This window comes from Moschus berezovskii, chromosome 5, assembly GCF_049115385.1.
Source record: "Moschus berezovskii isolate FMDL1 chromosome 5, NW_MosBer_1.0, whole genome shotgun sequence".
Taxonomy (NCBI): Eukaryota; Metazoa; Chordata; class Mammalia; order Artiodactyla; family Moschidae; genus Moschus; species Moschus berezovskii.
In genome coordinates, this window is record NC_142464.1 from 114,877,979 (window position 1) to 114,902,409 (window position 24,431).

Genomic DNA, 24,431 nt, shown 5'->3' on the forward strand with positions numbered 1-24,431 from the left:
GTGAGAGGAACAGTCCTACCAGAGCCACTCGCATGGTTGATGTACAGAAATTCGACTGATTCTTAAAATATCGAATTTGCATTTGGCAATTTTGCTGAACTCTTATTAAAATTCTTTCTTCTTCCTTCACGGCTTTAATCGATTATGCAAACTATATAGTTCTTATTGTTACTGTGAATGAGAACTGTTCTCCAAAAAAAGGGAATAAAACATTATTGTCCAGCACATTATTTCTATTATGTTTTCAAACCAATTATTGGGATTATTGGGATCTTAGCAGACTGAGTGATAGCCACATGCTATCACTGATTACAATTTTACTCAAATGCATCTATGAGTTCCATGATTTTCTAATCAAAATCTCAACAGGGATTGGTGAGCTGATTTTAATATGCATATCAAACAGCCAAGAGTCGCCTTAGGATATCTGCCAGGGTTCATTTTGTGTGTTTCTGTCAAGGGTACATCGTCTCAGTAGAATTACTGAAGAACCACAATAAGCTGCGTAGTGCAGCAGCACAAAGGCCCAACCACAGAACCACACAGATATGAAACCTGCAAGTACGGGAGGTGTGTTACACACAGGTAGACAAACCGTCTCCCTGATAATGGCGGTTAGGACAACTGAGAGAATGATTCACCCGGAACTGACTTTTCTGAGGATGTGAATCTCAGATGAGTTCAGGTGTTGTCTCATACTTTTAAAACATTGGACCCAGATCCTTTTGAAAACTGGAGAAGGGAATGGCAACCCACTCCAGTATTCTTGCCTGGAGAATCCCATGGACAGAGAAGCCTAGCGGGCTATAGTTCATGGAATAGCAGACAGTTGGACACAACTGAGTGATTAACACTTCACTTTACTTCCTTTTGAAAAAGGTTTCTACAAAGCCTCTGACAGCTTGTATTTTTCATTATGTCCACTATTGTATGGAAGTTTACTTTTTAATATTAATGTATGAAACTCTTTGACCTCAAGACAGGGAAGGATATCTAAAAGAAAGCACAAGGAGCGCCCAGCCTAAAGGAGACCATTCTTTCTTTATGGATTTTTACGAGTGTCTGTATTTTCTTTTAAGAGCTTAAGATAAACAGCTCCATGGTAAGGAACACCAGTGGTTCATACACGGAAAATCAAAGTGTCCAACAAACATTCGTAAAAGTAAATGGCTTTCCTGGTGGCTCATTTGGTAAAGAATTTGCCTGCAATGCAGGAGACCCGGGTTGGGTGCCAAGATCGGGAGGAACCCCTGGAGAAGGAAATGACAACTCACTCCAGTATGCTCGCCTGGGAAATCCCATGGACAGAGGAGCCTGGTGGGCTAGTCCATGGGGTGGCAAAGAGTCAGACATTGACCTAGCGAACAAAGTACCACCACCACCATCTCACTAGGGATCAGGGAAAGGAAGACAAAAGCAATATATTGCCCCTTCAAGTTTAGATATTGCCAAACACTATGCTGAGGTTTCTGTTTCTCCATACCTTCACCAACTCCTAGCAGACTGTTACCGTTACACAATCGTCAGATTGGCAGGTTGCTTTCCCCACCAGCAGCTGCCATCTCCATGCCTCCAGCACTAGGCCTACGGTCCAGCCTGTCGGATACCATCAGTGGCTGTGAGGCTATTCTCTTGAAGCCCCTTTGGAAGGTCGTACGACCACTTCTGGGCAGTGGGTTGTGAGTGGAAGTGCTGTGTGTTGTTTCCCACGCATGCAAGACCTTCCACTCCTGTTCTGTCCCTGTCCCGGTAATGGAGGAACCCACATGGTGCATGGTGCAGAGACGAGCGGCCCCTCCAGCAGGCTGGGTCCCTGACAGACTGTGAAAACAGTGTGAATGAGTGCTAAACATGTTTGGTTGACCAACTATGCTTGCAAGATAAAGAACCTCCAAAAATCACACGTGCAACCATTTAAAGTAGATCTAGAAATTGAACTGTTTGCTGAGTATTAATACAGAACCTGGAGCAGAAGCTATATTCCCTAAATGTGAGTAAAACCTAGCCTTTCCTGGCCTAGAGACACACACAGATAAATGAAATTCGACCCTTCCCATCAAGAAATCCAGACAAGTAAGCTAATATTTACAATAGAGTCATTTTCCTTTGTCCTATCCTATTCAATATAATAAAACACTAGACACATATGGGTAATGAACACTTGAAATACGGCTAGGGTCACTGAAGAACTGAATTTTTTAAACTGAAGCAGCACAATCTTTCCACTAAACACACAAGTATCTTGATAGGACTACATCACAACTAAAGATTTAGCATCAGAACGGAAACGTGCTTTAAGCTTATGTAGTATGTATACACATACGCTTTGTGTTTACACACCGAAAATGTCTCAATAGTCTTTATGCTGAAATATGGCTAAATCACATTTTGAATGTATTGAGGCAAAACATTTTCTCATCTGCTCTTTTCACTGTCTTAAGTATGGCTACTAGGTAGTCAATATGTATACATATTTGGACAACACTGGTCATATTAGACTATTTCCAAATGTGGTACCTTAAAGAGTATGTCTGCTATGTGCTGGAACCTCAGGAGGGCAATTTATGCAGACACCTGTGGCAATATAACGCTCTACATAGGTAAGGTGGAGAGGTTCACAGACGCAAGGAAGGGTACCACAGGCCTTCCTGCCACAAGGTCCATTCACTACTTCACTCACTGGCATGTGAACCTGATGAACAGGTGTTATTAACTTTTCTGAGCTTTTTTTTTTTTTAACTATAATACGTAGATCAGTGAGGGCCATTTCCCAACTTTTGGCCTTTGTCTGTCTTGGCCACCATCCCCCAACCTAGTCACATCATAGCCTGAAGTCCAGGGCTGTACAAATTCCCTTTGGGCTTCAGCTGCCTTATCTGATCTCTACTCCCCTAGATAAGCAGTCAAATGTGCTCAGTAGCGTCTGACTCTGTGACCCCGTGGACTGCAGCCTGGCAGGCTCCTCTGTGCATGGAATTCTTCAGGCAAGAATACTGGAGTGGGTAGCCATTTCCTACGCTAGGAGATCTTCCCGACCAAGGGATGGAATCTGAGTTTCTTGCGTCTCCTGCATTTGCAGGCAGATTCTTTACCACTGAGCCACCTAGGAAGCCCAAGTAACTGAAGGTGGTAACTAATTAGATCTACACGGTTGGAAGATGACTCAACTCAAGGTAATAAGCTAAACTGATGAACTCCAGCAACTCCTACCTCCTGTATTTTCCTCAGGGTTTGCCAATATTCAACTCAAGTCTAAATCTCCTTTTTGACTCCTTGGGTACTGGGAATAAGATGAGGGAATGAAGCCCCCTTGCCAAACACCCTCGTACTTTCCAAGAATGTGGAGAAACCATATATAAATAATCACGTACATTTGGCTAGAGGGCATCACCCACACACCTGGCCCCCGCAGGCTCCCTGACTACTTGGGGACACTCCCACCCGAGCCCCACTCCTAGTTGAGGCCACACATGGAGGGCAGGTCCCAGACACCTTCTCTGATGAGGACCGCACTATGAAAATTGCTGCTGCTGCTGTTGCTAAGTCGCGTCAGTTGTGTCTGACTCTGTGCGACCCCACAGAAGGCAGCCCACCAGGCTCCCCGGTCCCTGGGATTCTCCAGGCAAGAACACTGGAGTGGGTTGCCGTTTCCTTCTCCAATGCTTGAAAGTGTAAAGTGAAAGTGAAGTCACTCAGTCGTGTCCGACTCTTCGCGACCCCATGGACTGCAGCCTACCAGGCTCCTCCGTCCATGGGATTTTCCAGGCAAGAGTACTGGAGTGGGGTGCCATTTCCTTCTCTGAAAACTGCTGCTGCTGCTCAAACCAGCATCTCTTGTTGAGGTAAGTCAAAGCAAAAAAAAAAAGTCACCTGGCCTCATTTCAGGTCATGCTTGGTTAACCAGCAGTGCATCGAATGTAAAATCCACTTCCATGGAATCCAAAGCAGCTGTGCTGTGTGGACTGATGCTTCCATGTGGTTCAGAAATGTATCACACAGGACGGCTGTGTAATAGCCAACTCGAAGAACATGTGAAATGAAAGGACGGAGAGAATTTCATAGTTGTTTTATTTAACCAAGTTACGCCAACGTCTCTATCTATATACATAACGTGTTTCAAAGTCAGAGCAGCAGACACACAGACTGTTAATGCAGGACATATAATAATGCTTACAACATGTGATGTTTTGTTTTCTGCTCAATCGGACACTGACAGATTCAAAAAATATCCCAAAGGCTGAGCAGCATCATATCTTCATTTTCTGGAGTGGCTTACATCATTATGTCCTAAAAAAAAAAGGGAGGGATGGAACTTTGGAGGGTTAATACATTGTGTTCAGTTTAGTTCAACCAACAGCTCTTGGCCCATAAGAGGGACTCACAAAGTGTTTTGGACTAGGGATAAAAATTTGAGTAAAATAGCCTCTGGGTATATTAAAAATTTTTTTTCACTGTCATATCATAAATATAAGAAGGTCGTCTCATTCCTGATCCCCCAAAGTAAAAAAATCTACTTTAAAAAATAAGTTAATGATTTTTGTAGTAAGAACTATGAATAACATTTAGTGAGTAGAGATCCTTAAAAATTAAGGTAAGAAAGTCGACAAATACTCAACACAGCTCTGCCTCTACCTTCTCCAATTTTGTTCGTTTCATGACATTAAGCTACATGTTAACACACTATTTTCTAAGGTTCTTTATATAGGGAAGACATGTTTTGCTTTCTCATTTTTTTATGACTTTCAGGAAGCCCTCTTAATTCCTTAAAAGGTACTGTCTTTCTGAAAATCTCAAGAAGCCTAGCTACATATTCTACTCATAAAATTTTGCTCTGTACAAGTACATAAGCTGACTTTTAGGTAATACTTGAAAAACAGTTGACGCTGCCAAGTGTGAATACTTCATGTTGACACTTAACACTCTGACCTGATTCAAGGTCATCTTTCCTGGAAGGTCAAGGTCTAGCCTTTCAGGAAAGATGCTACCAAGCAGTGAGGTATAGAAGGAGGAAAAAAATAAAATCACAGCCTTTTCTTCTCAACTATTAAGAGCCTTCTTTCATGCTAGGGGGTTGGGGGATGACGAGTCTTCCGTGGATAACACTTAAGAATGCTCTCCTTTATGTAGTGAAGTGGTATACACGACCCATTTCCCAAAAAGCACCGACTGGAAATGCACATGGAGTAAACCCTGCACTGAACAAGCCCCAGGGGCTTCCACACCCATTTGCTCACTTACTGTGCAGTCGTTTTCTAAAACAAGATCAGACCGTTATAAAAATGTACTTCCAAAATAAATTATCTCTAGAATATAAAATGCTTTATATTTTTCAAGCCCATGCAATACCATTATAAAATAGGAAATCAGAAAATTAGCTACCGCAGTCTTCATATGGTAAAAAATATGTGTACACCTGTATATACACATATAAAGGAACCCAAGTTTCAAGTTTCAATAAAATCTAACCAATAAACCAACGTAATGATTATGTTAAACTACACACAGGCCACGTCCATTTATCTGCAATGACAACCAACTACAAAGTATTACAATCAAATGTATCAGAGGATAACCTAAGACTTCCCCACGAGAGAAAGGATCAGGAAGCCAACTGCCAAGCCAACTAGAAGCTTGCTCACGCCCTTTTCAGATATAATCGCCCCGTTTCTCCAAGGCAGGCGCACAAAAGGAAGGAAAACACGTGCACTGGGGCTGCCTTGCACTTGTGCTCTGGGCTGGCTGGGGCGTGGGGGGCATGTGAGGACTGCACCCAGGCACAGGGTGGGCTGTGGTGAGACCAGCACCAGCCCTGCCTTCTGCTGGTGGAGGGGCGCTGGAGTGTTCTCGGGGCTGCTTCCCGGCGGGGTGCGCAGCAGGGAAGGCCTGATTGCAGCTGAGATCAGTTAGAGATTACCATTGATGAAAACTGGGTAGTGTTCCTGGAATTTGAAATAAAGACAGTGGGGAGGTTTCAGTTTTGTGGATTCCTGCCTGTTCACAATGTTTTCATGAGGGAAAAATCCTAAGGAGTGGACAGGTGAGAGGGCAAGCGCTTTTATTCCACAAGAGGGCCTGTTCGAGAACCCACCAAGGGAGGGCAGAATACGACCTGGCGGGGCAGGGGGCGGGCGGGTGGTGGAGGAAGTCAGAGCGTGTAGCCCCCAGCCCTGGTTTGTGGGGAACCAAACCAAAACTCACAGTCTCACTAAAGCCCCAACTTGCTTCCCAATCCTACCTCCACTTGTCTCCCCAAACTTCATCCAGGTTCAAAGAAACCTGTTCATTCACAGTGGACATGGATTACTCAGCCGACTTTCAGGAGAGTGGTAAGGGCAAACAGGAGACAACTTTAGGTATTTTCTCTTTTTCTTCTTCCAAAATGGCACATTCCCTCCCCCACAGTCATAAATCAAGGTACTTGAAAAGAAAGCAAAAGCTTTTGAAAATCTTTTATTCTTCCCCTAACATCTGCTGTTGTTGCAAACTCAGGCCAACGTTTGGAATCATTTTTTAAAGGGGTCAACAAAAGCACAATTTCTCTGTGCTACAGTGAACACTCAGCAACACCGCAGATGGGTGAGGGATTTAGAAGGATGCCATTTTCTTATAACCAAATTTAAGAAAACGAAGTAGAAAACGTAAACTCCATTATGGACCAAATATTTAGGAGATGAGTTAACGCAAAAAGAAAAAAAAAAAAAGGGATGTGCACACCAAAACCTGGGTTTCATTCTTCAGGAGCATTTTGTTACATAAAGAGCAGTCACATGTTCTACTCGCCCCTCGGAATGGATGAGAAAAGATTTATCTACTCAGAAAAAGGCTGCTGACTAAAATCTCAGATCCCACTGAAAATCTGTTCCAAGTTTCCCTTCTCCCCAAACAAATGCACGTATGTGAATCTGTGCACACTTCCTCAGGGACACAGACCCTTCTGAGGTCCAGGCACCTGGCCTGGGCTCAGACGCATGGCTCTCTGCGTTCCCAGGAGGATCTCAAGACTGACCCACCTTCCCATCCCTGCATCCTCTCTTTCCCCCGCTGAGTCACGGAGGGACACAAAACCAAACCACCCAAACCAGGACCAACTGAAAGGGAGCAAAAACACCGCGCTTCCGAGACCGGTCTTTCACTTATTTGCCCTTGGAAGAAAGAACATCCCAGTCTCTGGTTGCTTCTATCAAATGCCGCTGGCCGTGACTCATCCACTCCTCCTGGTCCTCGTAGAGCCGCCCACAAAACCAGCACTTAAATATGCACTGCGACGCGTCATCCGGCAAGGAGTCCACCACCTGGTAGTTGTTCCTATGAACCTTCTTCAGTTTCATTTTCAGCATCATTTGCCTCTTGATCTGACTGGCTTCCTCCGCGTTCTGGTAGGTCAGCCGGACATGGTGTCGCCTTATGCCGAGCTGACACCTAGTCCTCTCCGACAGCACCACTTTGAGGACGTTGCCTTTGTACTTGTTTATCACCTTCATTACGTTGGACACCTCCGGTGAGTCGACGTCAGGATGGTTTAACACAATAACGGGCTGGTTCCGACGCGGGCACTTGATCAACTGGTCTGGTTTAGCTGCGATCAGTCGAAGCTGTCTTGCAACCTGAAATATGGAAGGATCCCTGAAACAGCGGCTGGGGTCAGTCTGGATTTTGCTTTTCTTCTTGGATGAGCTGATTTGTCTGGGTTTATTTTTACTGATAGGAAGACTTCTGGGAAACAGTTTCGCTTGCTTGCTCATTTCACTGCTTCCTTGTGGGCCGTGCAGGGGTCCGGGTTTTTTGGGCACGGTGCTACGATGGGCACTATCTTTTCGTGATTTAGGCCGAAAAGACAGGTTGTGATTTGAGGACATATCTACAGGCCCACTTTCACTCGTCAGAAACTGTACGTCCGGGTCTGTCTGTTTCATTGGGCAGAGCGGAATGGGCTTTATTAACTGCGTCTCAGTGCCTGGGATGTTGACTGTTGCTTCGCAGGTTGCCTCTATGATGTGGGAATCCTCAGAGGAATTAAGAACCCTCAACACGGCCCCCTTGGGGATCAACACTGGAGTAGCCACGTGTGGCTTCTTGGTCACTCTGCTTTCGGTTTTCCCACTGCTGCCTTCGACAAGCTGTGGATACGCCTGCTGGTGCGTGAGCCGTCCACTAATGCCACCGGCATCCTGGGGTCTGGGAAGCGTGCCTGTGGAATAGCCAGTGCTGGTGAAGGACACGTTAATTTCCTGGATGCCTTCAGGCGTGGCTTTTGAAGTGACCTTAGACGCCTTCCCTACGGAATGTCGATGGGCGCTGTTTGCAGCCAGAGAGGAAGGCTTGCCACAGGATTCGATTAACTGGGCTATCTTTCTGCGTAAGAGTTCAATTGACTTTATTTTGGACGTTGAACTATCCCACTTGATGCCCTCAGGGACATTTTCAGATCCAGAGCTCAGAGAAAAGACAGAGGAGATGACTGGGCCATCGAAGGAGTCATTAGTCCGGTCGGGATTCTTTAATTCCAGAGGTTTATCCCCGGACTGCTGGGCTCTGACTCTGTCTTCTCCCATTATGTTGATGTGTAAATACTCACTTCTGTGTTGAGAGGAAACCTGGCCTGCGTTTGAAACTGCCTTGTGCTCCTGTGTCTGGTTGTCTTGCAGCTTCCTGGGAGGGGCGACTGTTTTTGCAGGAAGGCTGATCTCATTCCTAGAGCCCACGTCATTCTGACATAGGGGCAGTGAGTCCTTTTCTCCAGAGAAGGACATGGTTGCAGGCGGTGCAGAGACAGGAAATAACTGCTGCAGGTCACTGGGTAAGTTTCTTCTGTCTTCAGTAAAAGAAAGGGCAGCTTTATATGGAAAAGAGTTCGATGAAGTTCCAAGACTGCGTAAGACACCGTTTTTCACTAGAGATAATGGAGAATGGCCTTTGAAGGCAACGGAAGGCAGAGCAGCTCTATGGGGATACGTGTAACCTTTTCTCTGCAAACTCTCAACTCTCCCCGGGTTGAGCAGGGATTCTTGGCTGCTGTGCCTGCCAGAATTTGGCATGAAAAAATCGTAAGACCTCACCCATTTCACATTTTTAAGTTGCTTCTGAACTGATGACTGTAGACTACCGATGCCTGCAAGTTTTCTGATATTCCCTTCTGTCGCGAGGGACCGCGTGGGCTCTGCGGAAGCCATTGTTTCCTGCTCACTTGCCCCTCTCTCTTGAGACCCACGTGCGGAACTACCTCCACCACCTCCACTGGGGTCGAGGCAGTTGGTTTCTTCCAGGGGAAACAGCTTGAGCACGAGCTGCTGTGTTCCGTTGACAACCTTCACGTCCATCAGCTGGGCTAGACAGTTGGCGGGGACGACGAGCTCGGCTGGCGCCACCACCGTTAGCGGCATCCCTGGCTGCACGGGCTCTTTCGAGGGAGACAAGACCTCCACCTCCACACTTCTGTTCTCCAGCAGGCTGGCCTCAGTGGGCTCTGACAGCGCCCCTTTGTGTGGGATGCATACCACGTCTTTCTGGTAGTCTTTGGATTCGGGTAACAGCGGGATGCTGCGTGTCCTGTCTTTACTCGCGTGGAGGGAGAACCTTGAGAGCTGATCTGACAACTTATTTTGAAACGCAGCCCTGGGACTGGAAGCTTTTGGAAGTTCTGGGTTTTGCTTGGAGGCGCTGATCCTTTTTGGCTCCAGCCTGGCGACGGCTTTGGGCGGCCGTTTCGCCCCCGCCTTCTCGTGGACTCTCCTCCTGTGTTTGACGATGTAGTCATTTCTGATAGCACCATAGTCACAGTACTCACACCGATAAGGGAAAACGCCCGTGTGCTTCACCAGGTGCCTCTGAAACTCCCCTTTCGTGTAGGAAATGCAGCCGCAGTGAGAACAGACGAACTTAATCTCTTCGTGCTGAAGTGTGTGCTTTTTGTACTGCAGAGGGTCCTTTGTGGAAAAGCGACATTTGTCACAATAGTACTTGCCTGGCTTGAAGTTCCTTACCTTAAACTTGTGATTGACAGAACTTGAGACAGCTTCGGGTTTATTTCCTACTTGAGTAGCACTGCGACTGTTGTTCACAAAGTGGAAATGGGGAGGGGCCGCGCCAAGGTTGCATTTGAAGCAAACATATCTGTCCTCCTCCTGGCTTCGTCCAGTACCCTTTTTCAGATCCTGAAGTGGGACCTCGTGCACACTCTTGCACTTTACACATGTAGCAATGGTCATGGTGGCAGCCTCTGCCTCAGAACCTTGATACAGAAGAGTCTGAGCATCCGGTCTGTCTGCGCGAGTCCCTTGATGAGCACTAGGCTGTTTGGGTGACATGGTCAAGGCATTGTGTCCATCACCCACTTGTGCGCCACAGAGTTGCTGTCCAATGTCCTTCATCTTTTCATTTGCATTTCTAAAAAGCCTGCAGAAATCCAGAACGATTTCACATGATAAAATCCTTAGGAAGCATCCTTGGTACACTTTGTGGCAGGGTACCTAGGAGCATACTTAATTATCTTTCTTCATAAAGCAGGTCAGGATCCTCAAACGTGACTGCTTCCAATTCTCTGATATTCCAGGCAACACTAAGGGGAAAATAAATCATAAAGCATGATTAATGCAGGAACTTAAGGTTTAGCTTAGCTAACATGTTTCCAGACTTACCCTCTACTTCAATGACCTTGGCAATTTTATGCTAAATCTTCACCTATTATCTTGGTGCACACGTTGATAGTAACACATAGTACAAAGAAGTGAAGTCAAAGTCGATCAGTCGTGTCCAACTCTTTGCAACCCTGTACAGTCCATTGAATTCTCCAGGCCAGGATACTGGAGTAGGTAGCCGTTCCCTTCTCCAGGGCATCTTCTCAACCCAGGGATGGAACCCAGGTCTCCCACGTTGTAGGCAGATTCTTTACCAGCTGAGCCACCAGGGAAGCCCTGGTATACATAGTATGTAGTACAATAGAACTGACAAATAACAAGTCTTAACTGAAAATATTTTCAAACTACCCTCTAAAAGTCATCACTTTAGCAGGGTAATAGTCATGGTAGTCACTCGGGATGGCCTTTGCTGAGTGAGTTACTTTTAAATGTCATTGAGAGCATCTAGCAATTTTACAAGTATAATTTTCTATCAACCTCCCTAATACCCTCTGTCACTTTAGCTTCTAAACATACATAAGTGGCAGAGCCAGGACACCAGCTCTGGGGTCCACTGGTTTCTATGTACACTGAATCACGAGCATGGATCCCAGCTCTCTCTCAGGCACCCCATTTGCTTGCACACATGCTAGGAAGCCAACAAAATCCTGACAACAGAAGGCAGACAAATCCCCACTTCACATCTTACCGAGCACCTATCAGGTGCCAGGCACTGTTCCAGCTCCTACAGGGCAGCGATGAGAAATAAATTCGTCCCTCCCCTCACGAGAGTGCAGAGAGGGGAGACAACAAGTGTATCTTTATCTGGTAGAAGGTGGCCAGTGATCGGGGAAAACAAACCATAAAACTTGGCAAAGGGGACTCGGCATAAGTATGGGATGAGGTTGAGGGCTGGGGTGCGGAGGTGTGGACAGACAGGAGAAGCCTGAGGATAAGCTGACACTGGAGCAGAGACCTTGGGCAGCCTGGGCGGAGGGCGCTGCTCAGGGCAGCCTGGGCAGATGGAGGGCGAAGGTCTATAGGAAGTGGGCCTGGAGCACCTGAGTGACAGCAAGGAGGCTGGGGTCAGTGAACAAGAAAGGGGGTGCGGGGCGGGGCAGGGGGAGGCGGCAGATCTGGTCAGGGGAAGGGGAGACGGGTCCAGGGAAGACCGACAGTGCAGTATTGTGAGGACGTGGCTTCTCCCACACGTGAGGGAGACGTGGGCAGAGGCTGGAGCTGAGACACGACATGACCTGACCTTTATTCCAGCCACTGCCTCCAGCTGCTGCAGGGACCTGGTCAGGGAGGGCGTAACGAAGGTGGCAGGGCGCCGGGGGGAGAGAAGCGGCCGGGACTGCACTCCTGTCATCTGGAGCCAGTACCACAACGCATGCAATGCAGTGATTCTCACATAAAAATAGCTATCTTTCAACACACATTCTTTTTCCAGCATACACAGAACTAGCAGCGAAGCAAAAACCAGTTTAGTTTGGGATCTTTGGAAAGCCTTCCTTTCATGACCTTAAAAAAAAAAAAAAACAAAACACTTTCAATGTCTCTCACTTCAGTTTTTTTTTTCTTCTGGCAATCAGAATTACGGACACTTACCCAGCTTCCTCCGCTGAGCTGCATGAGGACTAAGGCACTAAAGAAAGCAAGACAATGCATATGTACTTTTCAAGAGCTTCCCCAAGTGGCAAGAGTCACACAAGGCCTCAGTGTCTGTTCAGATGAGCAGAAACATGAATGGGAATTAGCCCTTTCCTTCTGGCACCCTGCTCACAAGCCAAGGGCCACACAAAATAAATCTGAAAGGCTGAAGTCATACACGTTTGATCATCTAAGAATGCTACTATCACCCACGGGTTCAGTTGGCCTTTCCATCCTGCTAAAACAGGGGAAGCGATGGCTGCAGGCAGAGCCTAAGAAAACCGCTGGTCCGAGGAATGCAGAGGCTGAAAAGGGGATCTGATCCAGTGGTTCCTGAATCTGGACGAGCCACAGAATCACAGTGAACACAGATATTCCTGGGCTTCACCCCAAAGCTCACGAATCTAAACTTCAGTGGGAGATGAGGAAGAGGTGCCTGTGGTCACTCATGTAATTCTGACAAAAAGGTACTATCAGAAATCACGGGCTGACTTCCAGTAACACTTCAATCTTTTAAACCATCTTCACCAGCTGGTCATGCAGCTGATGCTCTAGTAACTGCCCAAACTCCCTCCCTCTTTGGGCAGTTTCACTGTCCAGAATTTACCCTTCAATAAAATTGAAACCAGCATCCCTGTCACTTTCTTAGATCCTGACCTTGGAGCTACAAACCACTGAATCCCTGACAGACCAGTCATTTATCTGCCCCTTCCCTCCCTCGTCCCGTCTCAATTCTGTTCACGAGATGTGCATACCAACCAATGCACACATCTCTCATCTGCCAGCTTCATAACCTCGAGTGAGGAAGAAACAGAGGGAGGAAGGGGAGCAGGAAAAGGAAGAGAGACAAGAAAGGAGAGGGAGGGAGGGAGGCAAAGGAGGGGATGGGCGAGAAAGCAACTCGCTTGCCTGGTACAACCTGCTGACCAACTCTGTAAAAAACAGAAAAGGCAGTTTTTCCATTTCCTCTCCAAATCCTTTTGAAAGGTGGGTGTCACTCCTCCCAGAGTGGAGACGTGGGTTGGGTGATGAAGACCTTAGTGAAAAGTGGAGAACATCCCTCTGGCAGAAAGTCGAGAGAACTAACCACGCCTGCTCAGGCCTCTGCAGCACAGAGGTCTCCTGGAGGGGCTTCTCCAAGGCCATGCCAGCAGCTATTCTGAATAAGGAACCCACAGAAGTGAGCGCCAATATGAAGCATGGGCTGTGATTAGAAAACAGTTTCATGGGGAGTCGAGGTACTAGGCTGTGACCCAGTGTCGTCGCCTGCTTCAGAGCACCTTCCTGCTTCTAAGCCAGTCTCAGAACCACGCAGTTTCTACTTTGGTACTTCCCTCCATTCAGCTGACAAAAGATGTCCAGCTTCTTCAAAACACAGTTCTCTCTGGCCATCATAATGTGCAGCTAGTCACAGGTGAAAGAGATCTCAGACGCAGCATCCCAAGACAGAGGTAAACGGACACAGTGGAAGCGTGAGCTGGCCCTGCCGCTGCCATTTACGCTTGGACACTCTGAGGTTGCGCCAAGCACACCGGCGTGACGGGCTCCCGGGACCTTGCTCCCTCCATGCCCCTTCTCTGCTTGGTTCACTCAGGCACAGCCACCTGTGAGCCTGGGCCCTTGGCAGAATACTGCCCAGTGAACTGATGACCAGGGGGCTACACGAAACACTGCAGAGGTAAGGGTCACGTGTGGGCCGGGTGCTGAGAGGCCACTGACCAGCTATGAGTAACGTCAGTCTCAGGGATCACCTACCTTCCAAACTCACAGTACCTTCGACAACATCTCTGCATTGGATCTCCTAGGACTAGAGATATACTTTTTAAAAGTTCATTTAGGAAGGCTCTCAAAAACACAGAAGATACTTAGTATTATCAGCTTTGGACATGATAAATAAAAGTTAATGTTAAGTTGCCCGTTTTTAAACGGCGAAAAGTGTGCTTTTTAATGCACGATTACCTCCAGCATCAGAGAAAGATGACTTCCATGAACAAAGCGGCAGCACACAATGTGTGACAAACGAGCTACCACTAGGCTGAGTCTTGCCTTTTCCTGGGAAAAAGCCTAGCAGCAGCACCCACCACTGCCAGGTTTTCCTTCTGACTCTGAGGTCACTTGACCTGGTGACTTAAACTTTTATTTGGGGGGACAGATGGAGAAAAACGTTGAGTTTGTTAGAAACCAATCCAGTGACATTGAGGGCTATAAAAATCATGAAGGGTGTGTAAGTTTTTATTAAAAAGGAAGCATCTGACTCCTAAATACTGGACATCTGAAGTGTTAATAGAAGAACAAAAAGCAAGAAAACAATGTTTAAGGCAGCAGATTCTGGAATCAGATCACAGGGTTTCCAAGCCTATCCCATCCCTTTCCAGTCCTGAAGCAAACTGTGCAACTGTAAAATGAACAGTAGCAGTACTTACTAAAATATTCATTGGAAGGACTGATGCTGAAGCTGAAACGCCAATACTTTGGCCACTTGATGTCAAGAGCCAACTCATTAGAAAAGGCCCTGATGCTGGGAAAGATTGAAGGCGGGAGAAGGGGACGACAGAGAATGAGATGGTTGGATGGCATCACCGACTTGATGGACAGGAGTTTGAGCAAACTCCGGGAGGTAGTGAAGGACAGGGAAGCCTGCCGTGCGGCACAGTCCATGGTGCCGTGAAGAGCTGGACGTGACTGAGTGACTGGACAACTACTACTGTATTTCACAGGGCGGTCGCGAGGACTGAATGTGACAGTGCGGCCATAAGCATTTAGGTCCTAAGTCACTCACACAACCGCTAAAAATATCATTTTCCCTTTTTTATGAAGAAAATAGAAGAAGAAATGATGCCTATCACATAAACAGTCCAAGGAGCTAAAACACATGCTTCTTTGTTACCTGGCTTTTTCTGGAGTACACAGTGAATCTCATTTTATAATTTAATTACAGTTGCCAGGTTGTACTGTCTAAAAGAGAATTCACCTCTGGGGTCAGGCCATCCACCTTGCCTTAGTGGCAAACAGGCACTTACAGTTGCCAAGGAAAAGATGCTTTACCTACAAGAGTGCTCACTACAACTTAGGTTTCCATATAATCCAGTGTACTGACTGACTTTTTCCCTCTCCAAGCTCAGCTGAATTGTGCATTATCCCTGTAGCAAATGAATGTGTTCCCACACTAGATGTTAATGTGCAAAATTAAAATCAAAAACAGTTGCTAGGCAATCAAATCATATGTATGCTATACGGATTACCACATACATCTTGTGTTCATAAGATACCCACCAAACTCAGTAAATTTTAGGTGGCTGACTGCATCCGTTCTTGGACAGAGAAGCAAATGAGAAAGCTCTTTGAAGACAGGAATCTTTTCATTTTGTCTATTAAGCCATAGAGAGCATAGGCTACTCTAACATGTCTCAATAACCAAAAATTTAAAACATTCTACCCCTAAGTGACCATTAGCATGTAAATGAGTGGTACCTGATCAGGGTAACAGTCCAACATTAGGTGTGTAAACTGCCAACACCTTCCCAGTCAGTATTCAAGGAGAAACAATTGGCTCACTCAGCAAGAAGTTTTTCAGACAAAGAATCAGAATTGAACTGAATAGTAAATAGATCTACATAACGGAAACCATTAATGAAGTATTTTCTTTTTGCTCATCTACTTTCACTTGAAATGACTGAACTGATGGCCATCTTGATGGCAAAAAAGACTTCTAAATGTTGCTGACAAATGTACACCTCTGGGATCTTAGCTTTCCTTCTGAATCCAAGTGTATCACTTGGGGCACACAGAAAGAGACAAGAAGTTTGGGCGAGAGAGCCTGGGTTCCGATTCCGCACCTTTCCAGGTGAAAAGAAAGTGCACCAGAGTGGAAAGAGCGACCTCCATGGGTTACCAGGAGCAAGGTTCAAAACCTAGGTTTTGACTTGGAGCTGTGTCATTCTGGACTCATTAACCTCTCTTGGCCTGAGTTTCATCACCTCTAAAATGGGAGTAATACCCTAACTGACATGACTGATGTGAGGAAATGGTGCATGCAGCTAGCAGGTAGCCTTATGTTTGGCAAACTACAGGTTCTGTCAAGAAATAAGCCAACGCATTTCTGGTTAAGAAAGATTCCTTCAAGTGTAGGAGATTCCAGCCATCACAGAGGAGCAGATACTTAGTTTAACAAATAAGCCTAAGGAGATAAAGGTCTCTGGCTGGAGGCAAGGCTCTTCTCCCCGACTCTCCACTCCACAAAGGGAGTTCCGGAGGGACAGACTTGACCCTGCAGAGCACGTGAACTGAGACAGCATCAGAGAACAAAAGAAGTTATTATTTTTGAACAACAGTTTAAGAGATAACATTTCTAAACAAAGAATATGACTACTGTAAAGACTTAGGGTTCTATACATGGACAAAAAAAAAAAAAAAACTTAAGAGGCAACTATGTTCTTGTTAGCATTTTAAGAAAAGCAGCTTCCCTTGTGGCTTAGCTGGTAAAGAATCTGCCTGCAATGCAGGAGACCTGAGTTTGATCCCTGGGTTGGGAAGATCCCCTGGAGAAGGGAAAGGCTACCCATTCCAGTATTCTGGCCTGGAGAATTCCATGGACTGTGTTGTCCATCGGGTTGCAAAGAGTCGGACATGGCTGAGCTACTTTCACTTTCAAACACAAGGTAGTACTAATTACTAAACGTTCCCAGTGACTTCAGGTCTCTAAAGGTGATAAAAATAAAGGACAAATACATCTTTGTACTTCCCTCCATTTTTTTTTTTTTTGCCTTAAAGTTTTGTAGAAGAAATGCAGTAACAGTTAAATAAAAAAGTATAAAGAAAGAAAGATTACCTCCCACTGAGTCTTAACCTTGGCTGCATCAGGGTAGTCAACCTGTCAATACGTCTGGGATGCTGAACTTTAACGAGGTCTCTGTGATGTTTAGTCTCTCTCCTACATAGCAAATTTACCTGGGGAGCTTTAAAAACAATGATGCCTGGGCCCCCATGTGTGTGTCGGGGGGAAGGCTCAGGATATTTTAAAAGCTTGCCAGGTGGTTCTAACGTGCGGTCAGGGTTGAAAACCCTTGCCGGACATTACAGAGGCAGCGGAGCAAGTGTCGTATCAACACTCCTGTGCAACCTTTCACATACCAATTCATCCCTGGGCGCCGAGAGGTGAGGCAAGGCCACTGCCTTAACTGAAATGACACAGGCAGGTAGACTCTGGTAGGCTCTCGCTTGTTAGACTTTTGACACGTCATCACCGACGCCCTCCGTGGAGTATGTAATGACAGTAATCCCTCTGCAGACTCTTGGAAACTGAAATGTTGCCTGGCACGGTGTGAGGACAACGGGCCTGAGTCAGGGCTGCTGACTGGACCCCTGCCCAGCCTGCTGTCTTTGAGAAAGTGTGCATGAGGGATGCAACGAAGTAGGGAGGTAGTAAACGCCACACTAGTGACCTGATGCGGGTGCTCTCAGTGGCTGGCTGTGTTACCAATGCTGGGCACCGTGGCCCAAGTCAGGCAGAAGCGGGGGGTAGGGTATGGAGGCACATTCATGCATTACCTCCATTACTCCTCAGAGTGCCCCCTCCAATTACCTGCTTCTTGTAAGTTCCGGAGAAACTGGCTTTTCCCAGGTCATGGAGTTGGTCAGCTGGCATCTAACCTAAATTCTTTCTGCTACCCTGCTGAGGGAGGCTGGGAACAGCAGTCACAGTTGGGCACCATTCTTATTTCCTGCCCAGAGCCACAGAGCGGCTGAGTGAGTCAAAAGCATGGCGAGTCCCATGGGCTCTTCCCTTTCTTCTCAGGCACCGAGTCCCATCTGGTCTCAACCTCAGGCTCTGACACAGGCCTCTATACTCAGAACCCTGGGAGGCAGCGAAGCACCATACAAAGGTCCTGCAACAGAAGCCAGACACTGGGGTTTAAGTCCTGGGTCCGTGTAGCCTTGGTTTCTCCATGTCCTTCTTGCTTGTAGAGAAAAAGGGGACTGAGCCCCCAAAGCGCTTCTCCAGCAAGGGAGCTTAAAAGCGAAAAAGGTTTCCAGGACTCAGGTGGAAGAATGACTCAGACTGCACTTCTCCGGGGGCAGGCTCGGGCACAAGGCTCCCAATTCTTCCATCATTCTGATGCCTCCCCTCTCCCCACCCTAGGATGAGACTGTCTGGATCGGACTGTCTCCAGTCACTTCCATCCCCAGGATTTCATCCCCATTCTAGAGACTGCAGTTGCCTGAGTCTGAATACATGAACAAAGAAAATGCCATCTGTGCCAGGCTGCTTGGGAACAATCAAGACCGAGAAAGCTTCACTGGTGGAGACCCTGTTTACCACAGGCTTGGTCACACAAGGCACTCAATGTGTACGGGCTGAATGAAGGAGTCGACGAACGAAAAAAATGTCAGCCTTCCTAGTGACAATAACAACATTCTTTGTTCTTCTTTCTCCTCATAAACTGGCCCAGATCCCCTTACTTTCAAGTGAATAGATCAGTAGACCTATGTGTATTTTTAAACCACTATTACTGGACTTTGAAAAATCTACGTTAGTTTGGCATAACTCATGAAGGAGGACGCCCAATAATGACCTCCTTTGTCTGTTTCCAAGATGCTCCTTGCAATAAATGTTTAGCAGACAACAAAACTAAATACATACAAAAGTATTATTTTTCAAGGCTATATTAATCCAAGATTAAAAAATAAAAAGCTTTTTAAAATGCATCCTAGGTTAAGGATAACATTGATATAATTTAAAAAGTCAAATATTTGTATTCTACCCAAACAGACTATATTGGGATACTGGTTTTTAAACCACCATTTGTTGGGCCAGTATCTCCAGCTGAGAATGCGTCAGGGATTGGAATTAACTTTGCATACCCGACTCAGAGATAAGACGCAGATTCCTATCCTCTCTGCTCTTCCATAGGAAAGGGCTGCCTGCTCCTGGAGACCAAGGTTTTGTCTCACTCTTGGTGGCTTCAATTCTAAGCTTAAGGGGTAATGTTTCAGGGATCTAATACAACAGTTTAGCCGTGTAGACGTTTGTTTTTAACCAGAACACAGTGCTTAGTATTTCACTTTCCTTCTTCCTACCTTAGGTTAATAAACTGTTCACTATCACAGTTTTTAAAAATCAAGGGTATTTTCACGGGATACACTGAATAACCAACGGATACAGAGAACTTAAGTGTTTTCTTTCGTTCACTCCTTTGGCTTTTTTCCCTTTCCGATTCGGGTATTTTCGTTCTTTCGCACCCTGCATGGTCTCTTTGGCTTTAAACTGCCGAAAGACCCCCCCGCCAAGGCAATAAGAAAGCAGCTGGGATTGGGGTGAGGTCCCCCAAAGACTGACGTCAGCCTTTGTATAGAAGGAGACCAACCGTCATCTACCGTCCCCTTTCGCCCCTCTGCCGCACAGAGGCCCTCCATGGCCAAGCCCATCCCTGGGCACGTGCGCCCAAACTCCCAAGGAAAGACAATGCCAAGTCGGGTTTTCCAGTTTATTGTTGGCACGCGCACACCGACGGCTCGCGTTATCCACGGTGAGTCCACATCGCGCGGCGCGGCCGCGGGGAAGGGCAGGCGCGGGGGCCGCAGACGGGCAACACCGCGCCCCCCTCCAGGAGAGCGCGGCGCGCGCGGCGCGCGCGGGGGCGTCCTTCTGGCCACGGAGACCGAACCACGTCAACGCGGAGCTCCGAGGCCCGCAGGAGGCTTTAAAAATGGCCCTCCTGACGACACTTCCTGCTCGGAGCCGACCGGTAGGAGCTCTCCCAAGAGACATGCATCATTTAAAACGCTGGGGGGCGGGCGGAGGAGGCCGGGCCCGGCGCCCCGCAAGCCCGGACGCCGCCGCCGCCGCCGAGGGTCGCGACCCGGCGCTTTCGGGGCCGAGAGCGCGGGGTCGCAGCGGCACAAAGGTGGGCGCGCGCGGGGGCGCCGGGCGCGCAGACCCGCCGCCACCCCCGGGGTCGCGATCCCTGGCTCCGCGCCCCTTCCCCCCGGTGCTAGCCCCGCGCCCCTCCTCCCACACGGTCCGGCCCGGCGGGCGACCCCGCCTTTCCCGTCCAGGCCGCCGCCGCCCCCTCCTCCTCCGCGCGCAGCCCGAGCCCGCGGCCGCCTCGCGTCTGCCCCGGGGCCTCCGGCCACAGACGCCCGGCCAGCCGGCCCCGGGCGCGCAGGGCCCAAGCCCCCGCACCTCCCGGCCCCCGCAGCCGGCTCCCAGCACGGCCTCGTCCGGCCCCTGCACCCCGCGCGGCCCCGCGGCCCCTCTCCGCACCCTTGGGCCCTCCCCGCGCACGCGGGGCCCGGCACCCTCGCCCCTCCACCGACTCAGTCACTCACCGGGCCGGCTGGTCTGGGTCCCGCGGAGGCGGGGAGGGCGTCTACACCACCGGCGCCAGGCCGCCGCCGCGCCCGCTGTAGGTCCCTACTCGGGGGGCGGAGCCCGGCGGCGCCGCGCGTGCGCAGTGCGGCGCGGAGGCCCGGCCGCAGCGCGCCCGGCGCCCGAGGTCCCTAAGGCTGCGCCCTTTGCCGCCGGCTCTCAGATGCCCGCGGAGCGCCCCCGGGACTCCTGAGCCCAGCGCTCGCCCTGGGAGCGTCTACATCCGCTGCGGTGCGATATCACGCTGGGTCCCGGGAGCCGCCCGCCCCGCCAAAGGGGAACCGGTCATGATTCTATATCGTTGGCCCAATCCTAGCGGTCCTGGGCCCAGAGGAAGAACGCGTTTGCTCCCTGCCCTCGTGGAGCTTCAAGTCCAGGAGCAGCAAAGGAGTTCCGGTCTTCAGCCTTCCAAATTCTCTGTGTCCGTCTCTCTCGAAAGCCGCTTTGAAGGAACTAGCCTTGGAAGACCCAGGTTCGAATCCCGACTCTCGAAACTTCTTTGCATCCTCGCCGTGGGACCTTGGGCGAAGAAGTCCCTGGACCTCTCGGAGCCTCAGTATTTTCTTTTCCAAAAATGGGGAACGTCAGCCTGAAACCCAGTTTCAGTTCAGTCACTCAGTCATGTCCAACTCTTTGCGACCCCACGGACTGCAGCACGCCAGGCCTCCCTGTCCATTACCAACTTCCGGAGTTTACCCAAACTCATGTCCATAGAGTTGGTGATGCCATCCGGCCATCGCATCCTCTGTCGTCCCCTTCTCCTCCTGCCCTCAATCTTTCCCAGCATCAGAGTCTTTTCTGAGTCAGCTCTTTGCATCAGGTGGCCAAAGTATTGGAGTTTCAGCTTAAACATCAGTCCTGGGTGTTCAATGGAAGGACTAATGTCCTTTAGGATGGACTGGTTGGATCTCCTTGCAGTCCAAGGGACTCTCAAGAGTCTTTTCCAACACCACAGTTCGAAAGCATCAATTCTTTGGTGCTCAGCTTTCTTTATAGTCCAACTCTCATATCCATACGTGACTACTGGAAAAACCATACCTTGATGAGCGGGACCTTTGTTGGCAATGTACTGTCTCTGCTTTTAAACGTGCTGTATAGATTGGTCAAAACCTTTCTTCCAAGGAGTAAGCGTCTTTTAATTTCATGGCTGTAATCACCATCTGCAGTGATTTTGGAGCTCCCCAAAATAAAGTCAGCCACTGATTCCAATGTTTCTCCATCTGTTTGCCATGAAGTGATGGGACCAGATACCATGATCTTAGTTTTCTGAATGTTAGGCTTTAAGCCAACTTTTTCTCTCTCCTCTTTCACTTCCATCAAGAGGCTCTTTAGTTCTTCTTCACTTTCTACCGTAAGGGTGGTGTCATCTGCATTTCTGAGGTTATTGATGTTTCTCCCAGCAATCTTGATTCTAGCTTGTGCTTCCTCCAGCCCAGCGTTTCTCATGATGTACTCTGCATAGAAGTTAAATAAGCAGGGTGACAATATACAGTCTTGACGTACTCCTTTTCCTATTTGGAACCAATCTGTTGTTTCATGTCTAGTTCTAACTGTTGCTTCCTGACCTGCATACACGTTTCTCAAGAGGCAGGTCAGGTGGCCTGTTATTCCCATCTCTTTCAGAATTTTCCACAGTTTATTGTGATCCACACAGCCAAAGGCTTTGGCATAGTCAATAAAGCAGAAATAAATGTTTTTCTGGAACTCTCTTGCTTTTTTGATGATCCAGCGGTTGTTGGCAATTTGATCTCTGGTTCCTCTGCCTTTTCTAAAACCAGCTTGAACATTTGAAAGTTCACAGTTTACGTATTGCTGAAGAATGTCTTGGAGAATTTTGAGCATTACTTTGGTAGCGTGAGATGAGTGCAATTGTGCGGTAGCTTGAGCATTCTTTGGCATTGCCTTTCTTTGGGATTGGAATGAAAACTGACCTTTTCCAGTCCTGTGGCCACTGCTGAATTTTCCAAATTTGCTGGCATATTTGCAGCACTTTCACAGCATCATCTTTTAGGATTTGAAATAGCTCAAGTGAAATTCCATCACCTTCACTAGCTTTGTTCCTCGTGATGCTTCCTAAGGCCTGAAGCCGAGAGCCTCATTTTTATTATGTAGGTTGTTTCGAGAGTCAGACAAGACGGTGATTGTGGGAGAATCTGGAGATGGAGTTTGCCATGCCAGCGTTTTCTCCTGTTGCTTTGAACTCCAGGGCTCTTTTGCAGGGGGGGAGGTGGGGGGGGACTACTCCCTCGTGCACTTCTGACCTTCCAGAAGGAAGCTCTACCGGGAATAGAACCACACCTCCCCGAGGAAAGAAGAGGGACCGTTTTGCTAGATTCTCCGTAATCGCTGACTCTGATGTTGCTCTCTACAAAAGATAGTTTCTCCGAGTTGGGAACAGATTGGGAAGGGGGAGTAGTGTCACCCGGAAGTGAAGTTTCTTCAGGAAAAACAGCCAAAAATTTATTTCAGGTCTCTGGATGGAGCAAGACTGGTTTCCAGCACCTTCCTGTTGGAGGCCAGGTGCATGGACGTCGGCTGGCAGGGCTAGGACGGTTCTTCCACACGGAGAAGTGCCATTCAGGATGACAGGATCAATAGCGGGCAAAAATGCCCACCACTGAAATAGCAAGAGTTGGCAGAGAGAATGGCAAACCAGAGGTGGATCACCAACAGCAACTGTAACCCCTGTTCTGCGCTGCCAGAGTCATTGCTGATAAGGGTGCTTTCCGGTCCTCTATCTCTTAGTGTTGAGAAGCTAGTGAACCTCTTCTCAGAAAAACGTATTTATGGCCAGTTTGTATCAGAGTGAATGGAGTAGATAGCTCAAAGTCACCCTGAAGAGTGGGCTGGGTTTCAGAAGAGCATTGAAGAATCTAAACTGGCAATAACCTGGAAATCTCTGATGGCGAAAGGAGCCAAATCAGGAAAAACTGTTCATTATAAGTGTTCAGTTCAGTTGCTCAGTCGTGACCGACCCTCCGCGACCCCACGAATCACAGCACGCCAGGCCTCCCTGTCCATCACCAACTCCCGGAGTTCACCCAAACTCATGTCCACAGAGTTGGTGATGCCATCCAGCCATCTCATTCTCTGTCGTCCCCTTCTCCTCCCGCCCCCAACCTTTCCCAGCATCAGAGTCTTTTCCAGTGAGTCAACTCATCGCATGAGGTGGCCAAAGTTTTGCAGTTTCAGCTTTAGCATCAGTCCTTCCAATGAACACCCAGGATTGATTTCCTTTAGAATAGACTGGTTGGATCTCCTTGCAGTACAAGGGACTCTCAAGTGTTAGAGAATTTTTTTTCCTGTAATTTAGCCCAAATCATTGTTTCTCTGTGTAACACACACTCGTGCATTACAGTTCTGCCCCCTTGAGTCACATGGAACTGACAAAGAGTACCTCTGGGTTTCCTGGAACTTTCTCTGGAGTTAGACCTGGTTATACACACAGGCTTGAGCTTGCTTCCTAACCTGGCTGAACCTCAGTTTCTCCTGTAAAATTCATTGGAGAAAAGGTCCTAGTCACAAGCAATTGTCAACTTTAAAAAAGAGAAGGCAGGTCAAGGCTTGGCATAATCCCTGTTAGGTTTATATTTCTCAGGAGCCCAATTATTATACAGTGAGATAAAATGCTTTGTGGAGGGTCTGGAAATTGGGTATTTATCACTTGGAAAGGGGCCAAGCTGGGGTAGAAACCACTTTTGTGGAAACCCTTAAAGTTGAAGTGTGGTCCCCTAGAGGTCTTTTGATGCAGGAGAGTTCACTCAGAAATGCTGGATGGTCAGCCAGTGCACATTTCC

General features: G+C 48.0%; 1 protein-coding gene across 2 annotated transcripts; it reads right to left on the reverse strand.

Annotated features, from left to right (window-relative positions):
* Positions 1-6,434: 6,434 nt before the first annotated feature.
* ZNF518B (zinc finger protein 518B) lies at positions 6,435-20,703 on the reverse strand. 2 transcript variants are annotated; one of them, XM_055434650.2, is made up of 2 exons: positions 20,595-20,703; positions 6,435-10,555 (listed from the first exon to the last, which is right to left on the reverse strand). In XM_055434650.2, the coding sequence occupies exon 2, from the start codon at positions 10,365-10,367 to the stop codon at positions 7,134-7,136; it is 3,234 nt and encodes a 1,077-aa protein (XP_055290625.1). In that variant the 5' UTR covers positions 10,368-10,555; positions 20,595-20,703; the 3' UTR covers positions 6,435-7,133. The 2 variants fall into 2 exon arrangements, with proteins under 2 accessions (XP_055290625.1, XP_055290626.1); XM_055434651.2 differs by lacking the exon at positions 20,595-20,703 and adding an exon at positions 17,848-19,053.
* Positions 20,704-24,431: the final 3,728 nt, after the last annotated feature.